This window comes from Odontesthes bonariensis, chromosome 7, assembly GCF_027942865.1.
Source record: "Odontesthes bonariensis isolate fOdoBon6 chromosome 7, fOdoBon6.hap1, whole genome shotgun sequence".
Classification (NCBI taxonomy): domain Eukaryota; kingdom Metazoa; phylum Chordata; class Actinopteri; order Atheriniformes; family Atherinopsidae; genus Odontesthes; species Odontesthes bonariensis.
This window is the reverse complement of record NC_134512.1, coordinates 21,882,338-21,897,546: the sequence shown is the minus strand read 5'-3', so window position 1 is coordinate 21,897,546 and position 15,209 is coordinate 21,882,338. Positions and strand designations below refer to the sequence as shown.

At 42.9% G+C, this 15,209-nt stretch overlaps 1 protein-coding gene across 11 annotated transcripts in view; it reads right to left on the bottom strand.

Annotated features, from left to right (window-relative positions):
- The window catches only part of tjp1b (tight junction protein 1b), a 56,892-nt gene that overhangs the window by 17,448 nt on the left and 24,235 nt on the right, over positions 1–15,209 (bottom strand). For 10 of the 11 annotated variants that reach the window (XM_075470079.1, XM_075470081.1, XM_075470082.1 and 7 more), the window contains 4 exons: positions 1,307–1,363; positions 806–930; positions 591–693; positions 134–449 (listed from right to left, as the gene is read on the bottom strand). In XM_075470079.1, the coding sequence (XP_075326194.1) occupies positions 134–449; positions 591–693; positions 806–930; positions 1,307–1,363 (601 nt within the window). Of the gene's footprint in view, positions 1–133; positions 450–590; positions 694–805; positions 931–1,306; positions 1,364–6,529; positions 6,801–15,209 lie in introns of those variants that run through there. The other variant, XM_075470087.1, reaches the window with a different exon arrangement.

The window sequence follows — 15,209 nt, the reverse complement described above, 5'->3', positions numbered from 1 at the left end:
GTTCTGAAGGTTATGGGGGTAACACGGTGAATAAAATGGACAGATTTACTCATTTACCAGCCAACGGAACCGGTTGAGAGCAGCAGATTGCGTCCCCGACATCCTTTTCCAAGCCCGACTTTGTGAGCCTCACCTTCATTTTTCCGGGATTTGACGAGTGTGACCTTGGCGGGGCGTGGGGGAAGATTGTGCGAGCGGCGGTCTGAGCGCGGGGAAAGACTTCTCTCTCGCGAGCCGCTACGCTCGCGTTCCCTGTCCCTTCGCCCGCTGCTCCGGCCGCTGCGTCTTCCCACAGCCCCGCCCACACCGCTGTAAGCACCACTGCGTCCGCTTCGCATTTCATATATCTCTTCGTCGTAGCTGTCCTCCTCCTCATCGTGCTCTGACATGGTTTCCCTCTCTCCGAGGCGGCCCATGGGGACGTGCACCTTCCTCTTCCGTCTGATTGTCTGGTCGGACAGAATGAGATTTGAGGTCAGCCTTGTCAGTTGTCCAGCATATGCAAACATATGAGAAAAAAATCTGAACACCGTACGTGTTCATACACATATGTCGTCTCTTTCTCTTTGAGGCATGCAATTGACACTCACAATTTTGGCAATTTTCCCACTTTTGCGGAGCTGCTGGACAGCGTACGCATGCTCCACATTGTCCATGGAGACGGCATTGACCATAACCACTCTGTCATTTTCCCTGGAGACAAGAAACACCAAGAGCAGACAAACTGGAGTCTTTCTGGAGCAGGCAGAGTAATTCAATACCAAAACTAGAGATCTGATCGGGGCAGCCAATAATAAAATCTTACTGCAGTAGGCCTTCTGCTGGGCCTCCTTTCAGCACGTCCGAAATGACAATGGAGGTCTCGCCACTCTGAAAATGAGGGTTATCCCGACCTCCTGATATGGCTATCCCGAAGCCAAACCCTGGTGCCTGCACAGTGAAACACAGATTAGGACGTGGAACAAAATGATCACCCGCCTGTGCAAATGACACTAAGATTGTAAATTAAATCTCTGGTATTACAAAAGGGAAGTCATGCACTGCTACACCTGCTCTCAACAGACTCTAGAAAACCTATTATTTCACTGACAACAAGCTCACGCACTCCTGGCCAAGTGTCAACATCATAGTCAGATTATTTAGGCCCTGCAGGAAAAAAAGAAAAAAAAAAAAACGCAGGAGAGGAGAGAAGCCATGTGACAACTCGGCTCTTCTGTCAGCTCCTCCTGCAGCCATGTGCACAGCGAGCACACAACCTACAAGATGCGATCCTGGAAAAGCAGATAGATAGAGAGCAGATTCTTACCCTGTGTAGTGTTACTGTGTGCTGTTCCCAAATGACTGTCTCCTCCATTGCTGCACTCTAAAAGATAGAAACACACTGTATTTAAAATTCAGGTTCAACGCAGTTCAGATCCAAACAGGCAAAATGAACACATTTCTGGAATCGTTATCAATAAGGCCACAAACAGAACATATGACAACATGTTCCAAACAGCCCTGTTTTCAGCAGTTTCACACTAATGGTAAAAGTGAGCAATTCAGTGCTTATCTTTAGTGCAAAAACTCATTTACACTGACCCGCCGCTTTCAAGCCAACAAGTAAAAGATACATAAATATAATCAAGCGACTGAGCCAGTGTCCTAAAATTCAATCCAAACGGCACCTCCACTGCGCTCATCATTAACCTTTATCTGAGTTTGCAGAAAGGTCAACCATGACTGTTGTTTTTTTGTTAAACAAAGAGTTATTTGGCTTTTTTTTTTTATGTGAAAAGGTGCTTCCAGGAAAAAATGTCCAATTAGCAATTTTTGAGCATATTCATCAAAAACTAATGATAGTGAATAAATACTATAGACTGTATAGCTTTTATATATAGCTTTTGTGTATAGGAAATACAGGACATAATACAGAAGTAAAGTGACTAATGAGGTGTCACTTCTTTCCAGCTTCAGTATCTACTTTAAGTAGAAGGAGAACATTGTTTCTGGGCTTTTACCAGATAACATTTAGTTAGGAAGTAGATTTTTATTTGGGTTTACACACAACACAGTGTAAGCACACTAGCATCAAACCAGAACGCCTTCTCCATTAAAGCCGGTTCGATGTTTATGGCGTTGTGATAATAACTACAATGAAAAATGATCCAGCGAGATATCATGGAGCTACGCTGACAAAGTCTTTGAAAATCAAACCACTACTTCAGTCAACATGAAGAACCAAAGAGAATAAGATGAAAGTGGACTCCTGCAGCTGTTAACACCGTCCTCTGAGCCCCACAGCTCGCGTTTTATCTCATCTCCGCCTCTGTATCATTTCACCTCCACCGCAATCTCATGACACATTAGACATTCAATGACTGCATATAAAACACTATCAGCTTCATCCATTTGGGGCGAATTACAACCCATATCACAGCATCTAATGCAATAACCCCTTTCATCCTACAAACTGATCCCAAGTCTGTGACTTTAATAGCTGACACGAGCACCCAATAACACATTTCACCCCTGCTTTGCTGGTCATTTCTTTGACACCTGAAATACTTCTAGGACGACTATCCAAGATCCCTTGGTGCCGCACGTTAAAATGAGAAGAAAGATAAGTGAAGGGAGATTTATCTCGCACTTAAGCGGCACTGGCTCCAGAGCCAGGACTCGCTGCTGTTGTGCTGGCAGCTTCAAACCCAAAACATAAAGCGACGTCATTCCGGGTTCACATTTAGGATCGTTACGCACTACATCTGCACGACTACTTTAAATCTGCATGGCTATCAAGCGCCAAAGAGTGACAACACTAACCACAAGTAGTAACAAAAAATAAATAAATAAATAAAATTCATCTTGAATTAACATAATGTCATTTTTAATCAATCTGAAAACGCATTCAGATGTTGCAGTTTCATTCACATTGCTGGTGTTTTACCAGCGGAGCTTTCTTTAAAACATCAACCTCATGTCTGCCACAACCTGTCGGCCAGGGGCCAAACGTAAGCTGGCGACTGAGAACACAGGCAGCGGAATAAATCTCCACAAGTGGCCCCAGACGTTCTCAGCTTGGCAGCAACAGTCACAAACCCCTAAAGCAGCTTATGGTGGGACGCACACAAAGAGGGTGAACAAAAGTTTGAATGGCAGAACTCCCCCTGGCCTTTTAAACCGAATGCACATTAATCGACAGAAGGACGGGGGGGGGGGGACCTCGTGCCCATTAACAAGGTGGAAGGAGGACGTTTTCTTGCGTCTGCTTGATCAGTATTGCTAGAATGCTTAAGCAAAGAGCTCTGATATTTTCTCTAAATTTAAAACTGTTTTTCCCTCTGAAACCGATGAATTTGAAAAGGTTTGGTCTCAGTTAATGTTCAATGTACTTTCAAAAATCTTTTGAATCTTTCGGCGGCAGCAGCATAGAACAAGGACGGAAACAAATCAACGTGTAATGTTTGAGCTCCGTGCTGCAAGAAACGAGATGGACTTGTCTGGGAAAATATGTGTCGAGAATGTTTACTATGCTCGATCAGATAGATACAAATCAGAATGAAATCAGTAAAAAGAAAGAAAGAAAATCTCAAACTGCAAAACAGGATGATAAAAACTAAACAGAACACTGGAGGAAAAACAAAAACAGATTTAGCAGGGTTGCAAAACGCATACCGATCTCACACACATACACACACCTTCCACTTTGAAGGGATGTAACTTTGCTTTCTGCTCCTGCGGAGCTTGTTGCTCTGGTAACAGAGGGGGAACAGCGTGGCGTTCGAGTGGCCTGACATTTTCAGGACGTGTCTGAAGGTTCCTCTCAACAGTGGGAGGTTTGGGAAAGACATGGCCAAATTCATTTGTAAACAAAAGTCCTCTTTTTAACATTTCAGGGGAGCACCAGGAGCAACATGTGCATCTTAACGCAGTTTGAATCAAATGGCCCATATGTGTGTGTGTGTGTGTGTGTGTATATGTGTATATATATATATATACACATATACACACACACACACATATACATACACACATATACATATCTATATATATTTATTCGTCAGATTTAAACTTGCTGTTGCTTTGTAGGAAATTACCAAAAACCCGTCCAGTGAAGAAGAGGAGTTGATCACTTCAGTGAACCGAACCATGGTTTACAGTAGTAGTAAAGCTGCCCCAGCACCCAGTGACTGATAGATAGTGTTCTGAATGCCCTTTATGGCCGCAAATGACCGGTGCCAAGAGAAGCTTCATGCAACATGCCAGAGCCGGGGCTGGCAGCCGCTCCACAGTGGAGACATGCCATGTTGGTTGGGTCATGCTTGGGGGATTACAACAAGGCAACTTGGGAGCCAGCATTACAGCACAGATGGACTTCAACACAGATGGACAACACAGCTGAGAATGGAGAAAGGACAGGAAAGCCCTGGTGGCCTTATTCCTCTGCAAAAAAAAACCAACACATTTCTGTCAAATAAGGCTGAACCGATGCTTTTAAAATGTTGATTTCCTCTTGCATATCAGTCGTGGTTTGGAAGCTTACGATTGTTCTCATCACTAAATACAGATCAAATACATTATTCACATTTGAGAAGATTTAGCTTGAGACAGGACTGATTGCTATAAAAAAAAAAAAAAAAAAAAAAAAGGAAAGGGGCTCGTTGTCTGTTGGAAGATTGGGCATTTGATTCATTTCCTCAACTGTAAACAAAACAGACTCGCCAGGATGTTGCTCAACAGAACGAACGACAGGGAGCATTTCTGCCAATATTCCTGTGCATATAAATTATTTACAAGTGCAGGGACATTTATAGCTTAAGTCACAGCAAGATGATACTTCCAGAAGCGATCTGTTATAATAAAATATAGCAACAATAAACATGCAAATACTTGTGTGACCTGGTGGTCCAATCTGAAGACAGAACAACTGTAAATTTTGGCCTACTGTTGGCACATGCTGCACCAGCAGCCACACGGAAGCCGATGTGTACTGCAAGTCATGCTTCTTCTTCACTTGTTGGATTCTGTACTCATCACTAAACCCGACAGCAGCAAACCCACCTGAAGCCAAGCCGACTGTATAACTGAATGACAAACAGCGGCATGCTAATCCAAAACACTGTGTTAAACTAAACAGCCAGCGAAGAGGGAAGCTGAAATGCCATTTTATTTGTTTTTTTCACTTTAGGAGCATGCTAAGCATCAAAGAGTGCGGCCTTTCCAACTGTGTGCAGCAGACAAACAAATCATATCTCATCTAAAGAGGGAACAGAGGCAATTTGGTCGGATGCTCAATTCTCTTACGAAGAATGGATTTTTGCTGTAGTATGGCTTAAGGGTGAGGCAGAGTCTTATTCAATTCTGACCGCTCTGGGACCAGAGCAGCTAAAAATAGCTCTCATTAATTCTGCCGTTGTGATGCTGCAACAGAGTGATTCCAGAGAAACTTGCAGCACAAACAATGTAGAACACTTAATAAGCCTACTGTTATATAAAAGGCCACAGATTGACTGAAACAAATGATGCAATACTGCAAAGAAAATTTCTCCCTAGTGCCCATTTATTGGATTTGGCTCAAGAATCTGAAGAAGACAAAAAGGAGGTAAATCATTTCAGAAATCCTCCACAGTACCATGGCAGCAAAAAAAAAAAAAAAAAAAAAAAAAAAAAATGCTTCTTTTCAATGTCCAAGTATTAAAACCGTGGGTGCTTAACGATGATTAAGGGAGACTCACGTGACACAGAGTGGTAGTGGATAACATATCTGGCACTACATTTAGCTCGTCCTTTCACTGATTAACTGAAACAAAGCCAACTTAGTAAAATAGCTTTTAAACAATTAAACTGAATGTTCGAAAGACATAATACACATCTTCTATTAGAAGCTGTGGAAAGATCACAGGTCACCACTCCCCACCCGCCCCCCGATGGACCCTGACACGAATTCACCAGCAATGACAATGATAAAAATGAATACACCGGCATTAAACAAAATGCTTATTCAAAACAAGGATTTTCTTCCCTCCCAGAACACTGTTCGAGTTGCACTGCGGCCAGAGATAGAAAAACCAAGAGGATCACACTCCAATGTGGCCGCTGGCAGTGAGGCAAAAAAAGAAGAAAAAAAGAAAAAAGAGCACAGAATAAAATGATTGATCACTTCAGAAAGTGGAATCGATGTGCTGGGGAGTGCTGACAGCGGCTGAAATTCTCTTCCCTCCGAGAACACAGTCAAATGCTAACAGGGGCCCGTGCCTTTCCGCCAGTCAGGGGGGTCCCCAGAGAGAAAAGTGACACTCTGCACATGCAACATGGACAGATGCTGTACTGCGGATCTCTGATGGAGAGGAGAACGTGTGAGAGACGGAGCGACACAAGAGTGATACCAAGGTCAAGGGATAAAACTAAGCCTGACATAAAACTAAAGTATAAACAGCCATGAAAGATGAAGTGCATTTTTTCAGGACTTCACACTTTATCTGTTGGGCTTCATGCACGAGTGCTCAAAACTGGATGAAACACAGGATGCAGACAATCAAAAGGTACTTACAACTTCCATCAGTTCACCCTGGTCATTACAAAGGACAGAGACAAAACCGTCTTCAACATCTAGCTAATTCCTCAGTAAATCCAGCAGGAGATTCCTGCAGACGCACATCAGCAGCAGTGCATGACCGCCCCAATCAGTGGTGGTGGTGGGAGGGGGTGGGGGACTTGCCCCCACGTTCCTTTCTCCTTTTCCCGAAAGCAAAAATTACAACTACAGGTGAGAGGTTATGAAACACACGCCGCAGCTCCGCCGTGATGCTTCCCCTGCCCTGCACGGGTCCGTGTCCTCTCCCAACATCTTTCTTCAAAAATACACCCCTCCCTCAAACTCTTCCCCTTAGACGCTTGTGGGATCGAAACAAATACCCTCCGGCTTGGCAACAATCTGTGAGGGATCTGCAGTTCCGCTACAGTCTGGGATTCTTCTGTACTAGCGAACCTCCATCCGCAGTGTAAACTGCTGTATCGGACTTAACCCTCGAGCTGCCGCTTTGAGACGGAGCAGAGTCTACTAAATGACTCAATGTGTGTCGTTATCAGTACCCTCCTCCTCAGGTATGCTGCAATGCATGCATAAATCAGCCTCATCATGGCAGTGATATCCTTTAGAAGATTAGCTGCCAGCTCAATGGTCAGCTGTCATAGAAAAGGCATGAACACAATGCATCTTGTATTTTTAATACTGCAGCTAAACCCAATCGTGAGGTCATTAACTAATTAATCAAAATAGGCCACCTATGCACTGAAAATAAACTCAACAGTATTTAAAAGCAGGGATCTCAAATTCATCACTGTATTTTTTTGTCCAGAACTTCCTTCAGCAAAGTGCAACAGAAAGGCAAACCACACTTAGGGTGATGTTTTGTCCAACATAAATCTGAAGTTGCAACGGCACTTGAGCGGTGTGCTCTGCAACCACGTGACTACGTGTCTTTTTCCTTCACAAGCGTGGAGGACGTGTACATTCATTCTAATCAGTGTTTTAGAACTGCATCCTGTTGAATTCAAAAACAGAAACTCAACCAATCGGCTCGTCTGATGCGCTGTTGGTGCTGCGCAATTAATCTAGTGACATCTGATCTTAAACACTCAGTCTTCAGAAAGGTAAAGAACACGTAGTAATTGAATAAAAACAAAAAGGGCAGGATATCCTGTGTCAAGAGTGTAATCGGCTGATTCTCCGTGCCCATCACAAATAAATGAGCAATCGGTGTCTGAGTGGAGCATTTGAACCGTCACAACCGCCGCCCCCTGTTGAGAATATTTGGAAATGGATGCTGACAAGCAGGCTGACGCTGAACTGGCGTCCACAAACGCAGTCTCTGCAGGGCTCCACGCCGTTTCACTCACATGTTCGGTGGAATTTTCTTGCATCTTAATGTAACAAATACTTTTACCAGTGAGGGTATACAAACTATAAATGCAATCATTCAGAAAACACTTCTTAGAGCATAACATTGACAAAGTACTTTCGAGTCTATAGCGTCTGTTTTGGATTTTGCTTCCAATGGATGGTTACAGAACAAATAAACATATGTGGGAAAGAGAGGGAAGAGACATTCAGCCATGGTCTCATCAAAGGAAAGCTAATCCCTGGCCTTGGCAACTCTTTTGCCCACGAAATATGCATCATAACCACTATCAGGACATGTATGTTCCTCTTTGGTGAAGCACAATCCAGTAGGGTTGCACGACGCCCACCACTTTGGCATACGATGATGCCTGCATTGAAGCAACACAATGACAGCTCACCGCTGTGATGCCCGTCAGCCACTGGTGATGGCATCTGCTGACGGTCCAACCCTGTAATCCAGAGTTTGAGACTCACCATGGGATAACTGTTTAGCAGTGTCTGTTTTCGTTGCTTCAGAGGGGTCTTTCTTTAAAATATCAGGATGCCGTGAGGGTACGCTGCGTGACTGAATAAGCATGGGAATTCATGCGAGGGGCAACTTCAGGCATCTGCACCATGTCAGCCACATATGCTGACACTTCCCATGTTGTTTAAGAAGAGCCATATTCTCCCTCCTGACCAAAATGAGCTACATTCACAAACAGAGCTATTATTAAAGTTTGAGGTGATCCTTCTCTTGGCAATGCAACTTTAGTTCCAGGAGAAAACAGGTGGGGCCACAGCAAGAGAAACCACTGCACTGATATACTGCAGCAGAGACCAGAGTACCAACATTTCATCCTACTGGTTGACATCAGCAGAATGTTACTCGCATTAAACTCAGGGTGGCTTCTTTTCACATTACATATAAACCATCTACTCAACCTCCTGCACTTTACCTCCGGTCGTTACTTATGAATGTCTGACATTTATGAGTCTGTTCCAAAAGACTGCTGTGAGGGCATCATTTGCATACCCGTCTTTGTCCTCCTCTGAGCAGGTTTAGCAGCAGGGACCCCTAACATGGACGTATTGTGCACTCAGACCAAGTAAAAGGAAAAAAAAAATGCCTCTGTTGAGAACAGGATTGCAGCGTGTTATCATTCATTTTGGAGTACACAAGTTGGAATATATTACAATGCGCTAAATGCAAAGACAGGGAGGAAGATGAAAAGAAGGGAAAAAAAACATTGCCTGAGCAGTGCGACTAACTTTATTGCTTGATTGTATGTCAATCATTTAGACGGTCTGTTATTATTTTCTTTTCCTCACATCTACCTGTGTGTATATGTGCGTTTTTCTTCCCCAAAACACACACAGTCATTAAAGAATATCTGTGTCAGAGGCTCCAATCAAAGACAACAAAGGGGTGGGTCTTAAACTCTGATTGGCTCTGCTGCAGATTCTTGGAGAACTTCTGATAGTTTCTGTGGCCAAGGTATGATAAAAACGACCACTGTGACACACTACAACTATGACAAAGAATATGGCCAAAGTGAGGCCGATAACAGGAATTCAGATGTAGGAGAAAAAAAAAACACCACCAGGTAATTAAACACGTTGTCTGTCGTGACAACTGCTTGACCAACAAATTACTCTTTTCTCTGCAGCATTTCAGTGTCAAGCAGCTGCAAAGTGAAGCAGTGAGGAGAGATGATAATAAATTTCAACGCCGTTCATATTATAGCCAAACTTGCTGAAAACTTGCTGAGAATATAGGCGAATATATAGGGGGGGGGGGGGGGGGGTAATAAATCATCAAGGAAAGAAAAGGTGCTCTAACAGCAATGTGAAGAGTGCTTTTTTTTGTTTGTTTTTTTGTTAAAGTGCAAACCTAAAGTTTTTTAAGATCAAAGCATTTACAATATCAGGTTTATCAAACATCTGCAGCCCCGCTGAGAAATCACAAATCTCACAGAGAAGCATTCAAAGTCGATCGGATGTCAACAAAAGCAAATGCATATTTAATAACAGGACAAACATCGACACAATAAGACACGTGCTAATAACAAGCCAAGACCATCTGGGTCATAAGACTCCACTTATCGGTCTGGATAAAGATCAAATTAGACAAGCCTAACAGACGTCCAATCAGGGACGCCGAAGGGGATGAGTTAACTTTACATCCCTCTCTGCAGAGTCGGACGGTGGTGACAGATTCCACGGATAGTTTGCTCTCTCCCCAACCTTCTGCCTCCCAGCATACAAATGAATGATTTCCACGTCAACCAAAAGAGGCATGTGAAGAAATGAGGTACTAACCGCATCCAGTCAGCAGCTTTCATCTGCCTGGTCTTCTTGGAGAATATCTTAATCTTGACCACAGAACACAGAGCTGTGGCCACACGCGCTAAAATTCACATCATGCCTCCGAGTTTTAAACTTTTATTTCCCGACACAACACCATACTTAAGCCCTTTTTACAATGGTCCAAAAAAACCCACTGAACCTGAGTGCTAAAGGACAGCGTCGAATCCGCATTCAGACCCATGTGAGCAGCAGCCACGGGTGGCAACACGCTGACGTAGATGTTCCAGATCATTCTCATTGTGGTAACTGCGCTCAGAGCTGCAAGAGTGGGCACAGCTCACTTTGTCTTTAAAGAAACATGTGCTCACCCAGCGCAACGCCTGATTTAATAGCTAAATCCGAGGTCTTCAACAGGGGGTCCGCGGAGGTACTGCAGGGGGGGGGGGTCGCGAAATCTTTGGTTGATTAGACGATTTTTAACTTTCTTTTTCCCCCAAACAGTTTTTTCTCACAAATTGTGTGCAAACGTGTGCCATCCACAGATGGTTTGAGGATTCATTGTCCCATCTACATGCATGTTTAAAGTTAAAATCTGTGGATTATTTGAATAGCTCAGTGTTGTATGCAAGATGTTTGTTTATAAATGGCAGTGGCACGGCCACCCTGTACCTTGCACATGTTTAAAATAAAAACATGAATATATTAACCTGTGTATTATTTGAATAGCTTAGTATTGAAGGTACAATAACAGAGTAGCTATGTTTATACACGGCATTAGGCCCCATTAAATATAAAACACAATTGTATGCCATATAAATAGTAGGGGGGTCCCTGCTCCAACTCTCCATCAGTTTGGGGGTCCCTGGCCTGAAAAACGTTGAAGACCCCTGAGCTAAATGATAAAAAAGAAACAAGGTGGACCGATTTCCCCACGTCTGAAAGCCAAACGGCAGCTCAACTGTTTCAAAAGTTTAGAGGGGCTAGAGGTGGTTTTCGCTTTGTTTCAAAAGAGTCGACGGTGAAAACATTTTTTCTTCAAAAAAAACATTGAAGACGACCGGCAGCGACCGCGTTTCTGTTTACAAGTAAGACGTACACCTTCTGATGGCGTTATTCGGCCTAGTTTATACACACCAGTTAAAGGACGCGCGTTGGGTGATCATTTTTCATTTGGCGACATTCCCAAAAGGCACTTCCAAGTTTACTTTTATGGAAAGATGGGAGTGGGGAGGCAGCGTGCAGGAAAATCTTTTTTTAATGTGCTAAACATAGAAGCCGACTCTCAACGCTGCAATTACTTTTCAGATCAGTGTTTAGAAAGGATGACAATTATCTGTTATTAAAGTGTCAGCTGTCATAACACTGATGCTATTAGGAGTCGTATTGCTAGTTCCTGCCACTTCCTGTACAACATTGAACCTCTGGTGTTATAAATTGCTTCGTCAGAAGGATATTCTGTTTTGTGTCCCTACATGCTTTTTACACATTTTCTCATCACACATGACATAAACACTAGTCATATAGCATTTAGGTTACAAACAAAGCATCTACCTATGCAGCAGTTACAGGGAAAAATTGTCATTCATTTTGGTCACTTCAACACCTTTAAATGCTGTTTTGGGTCTCCAACCAAGCGTGTGATATATTTCGGAGCAAAATATGCAATGTACCCCCTGCAAAGAAACTAACAAAATGAATTAATAAAAATGTTCCGCAAACCAGACTCCAGGGGAAAAGGTTCAGTGTGACAGGCCTATTTCCAGGCTCGCAGCTGGAGACAGTGATCATAACCAGAGCCTAAATGTCCTGAACACATGGACAGGGAAATCAGCTCCTAAACTCAATCAGCCCACTAGTTATCAGTGCTCCCACACAGAGCACACAAGAGAGCAGGAATGCGATGATAAGCCGAGGCACCGACCTGCTCCCCGCCTCCTCTTCATCGGTGACTGAAACGAGGACAACGGAGCCAAAGAAAAACAGTAACGATAAGGAATGTTTCCATGCCATTAGAAAAAGGAGGTTCGTGTTGAAACGTGACAGATGAAAGACTTTGCAAGCCTCTGCATCCTGATAATTCCACTCCCCATACACACACGGGGATTTATGATGGACTTGATTTATACTAGCGAGCCTGTGTATAGCATGGGCCATCACCGTGATATAAACGTACCATTTGTTCACACAGACAGTTACTGTGCCAAAGGAACATGGAAGGTGATTGCCGGGGAACCTTTAAATCAGCCATGTATCAAAGCCACAACCTTCCAATGTCAAAAGCACACCTCAATCAACTATCAAACGACTGACAGCAAAATGTAGCATTCAGATTTGAAGCAAAAATTATTAGTACGCACTACTTTCAAGCTCTGTATTTTCATTTGGATTCTGCTAGAAAATGGACAAAAGACAGCAAAAAACGCGACCACAGCACTGCTCTGCATCCTAAGACAACAGGCTGTAAAAATAAAAAATAAAAAGTCATTGTGACGTCACCCGCTGGTTTGGGAACCGCTTTTTTAAAGCTTCAAGTTGGGAATTTCAGTAACTGCCACGAAGATCTTTCTGGAGCCAGAAGTAATCAATTTTGAACAAAAAGGTTAAGTTAAAGGCTGATCCTTAACAGCTGATTGGACAGAAATATGCATCTCTGAAACCTAATAACTACTCAGTATTCGGTTATTTTAAGAAAGACTATCAGCACACCTATCAGAGCCACTGACTGAACAACAACTCCTGATACAAACGTATTGATTTGGTATTTCATGAGAGGAGTTGATGCTGTTTGAATGGGAATCTACTGCAACCAGAGACGTCTTTGGAACCAGCACCTTTGCACCCATCTGTGGTATTGTTACTGCCGACAGCAGATGACTATGGCAAATTTTTTTATTCAATCTATGGCTCATGCAGACAGGGGTATCACAGTACAGATAGTAATGCAGGGTGACGCATTAAATCCTTTCCCTTCGTTACTTCAGTGGCAGCCATCGGCCATCACCAACAGTGTAACATATGCTATATAGAGTGGGCACTGGTTTCTAACGTCCTCTTTCCACACCGCGACGTCACTGAATTCCTCAAAGAGGCAGCAGAGGCTGGCAGCTTCGATGTCGTTCACAATGATCGTGAATGATCGTGAGCCACTTCTCTTGGACGCACCTTAGATAAAAATCAAGTAGACCCAAGTTTCTCCGTGTCACATCATGTCAACATCTCATATAAACACCGTGTTACCGTCCCATTCGGACGTCTGTTGTCCCCTGGAAAAAAAGAAAAGCCCCTTGTTCCAGACAGTTTCCATATTTACACACAGGACTACAAAGCTGCAGTCAGTCAATTTTAACTGAAGTAGGCAAAATATCAGATCCGTTTGCCCTTCGAAAACAACACCGACTCAAATGACAGCTGCTCCCACGACAGCTTAGGGCAACGTGATTTACTGTTCAACAAATATGACTGTCCTTGAGCAGCAACGTATTTTCTTCTTCGCAGGTGACATGTTTGTCAGGCTCATTCCCTGCACCAGTCTGCAATCTCAATTAATGTATTTTTTTTTTTTGGGGGGGGGGGGGGGGGGGTAGTCTAATCAAGCAATAAAACATCTAATTACTGCCACAAATATCCTTTGTGATGAGCTTCTCTCGCTTCATTTGACACATCTATTAACCATGCCCAGCTGCTGTTCCATGTAATGTTACCAACATGACGCTGCTGATGACATATTTTAGTCGCAGGCCTAAGGGAGTCTAGTGCTGTACGGCACAATAATGGATCATCAGACTTCAGTGTAATGCCACCACGGTCAAGTATTGTTGTGAGCTCCCTTTCGTCTATAACAACAACAAGACAAATAAAACACAAGACAGATACACTGAAATGAGATGACAAGATCATACCCGTCCCAAAAAATCCCCCCCCCTCAAAAAACAAAAAGCAACAGAGGAACTAAGCAAAATGGATTCAGTCGAAATGTTTCTGTAGCTTAAAGGACGCCGTCTTAATAAAAAAAAAATTTAAAAAACGGTTCTTTACAGGGAATACCTTTCAAGAGGATTAATCTGATTGATCACTTAATCATTATTTGACCATTTCATACCGGATTTAATCCAAAAACTATCGTGACATTAGACGGACTGAGAGAAGAGCACAACCTGAAAAACATATGTCAAAAGTCGAGTCACAGCACTTACAGGTTACGTAGGTTGTTGAATAGAAACAGTGTAGCTTTTCCTGTTATTATCTTTACTTTGTATACAGATACACTACACTGCAAATAACTCCAATAATTTAAGATTCTTTTACGCTTGACCTATTCAAATCATTCTGGAGTTATACTGAAATTTCAGTGTTTTCTAGTATTACTCGGTACATTTTACTGTTAAGTTTTTCCCAATATTGTGCATCCTCTGCAGACCTGGGCACTAATGACAAGATTACATGTCTTATGCTTGCTATCTTGGTCACAACATGTAATCTAACCTTTCATTGTAAGATGTTTGGGTCAACCGGACTCAATTCATCATTTCCTACAGCACTCACGTTTGTGGAAAACTGAGTTACTTATCTCTGAGATTTTAGAAGGACAAAGTAAAGAAATTCAAGCTGAATCTTAACACTATGACACCATCGAGTCAGGAAATGAATAGTAATCCTATCATTTATGTTTCAAGGCTTTACTTATGTAGATCTGTACATCAAATAACAGATACCGAGTGAGTACCAAGTCCCCACATGTTAATGTCATATGTTCACGTGTGAGCTGGTTGTGACAAGCTTACAGCAGATGTATAAAGATGGCAACAGAGCAACATCAGTATACTAAACGACGGTAAGCATGGTCAACATTCAACAGGTGATGGTGCCTTCAGTATCCACATTCTTTAAAAGGATGGTGAAAACAGACAGATAGTTAGCTTGCATGAGCTGAGGCAAGCAGCGACTGTAGCCCTCACTAAGGAACCCAAACACAGCTGACATGACAGCGCATCATTATGATAGCAAGTGTCCCAATGTCACCAAACTAAAGCTAACCAAT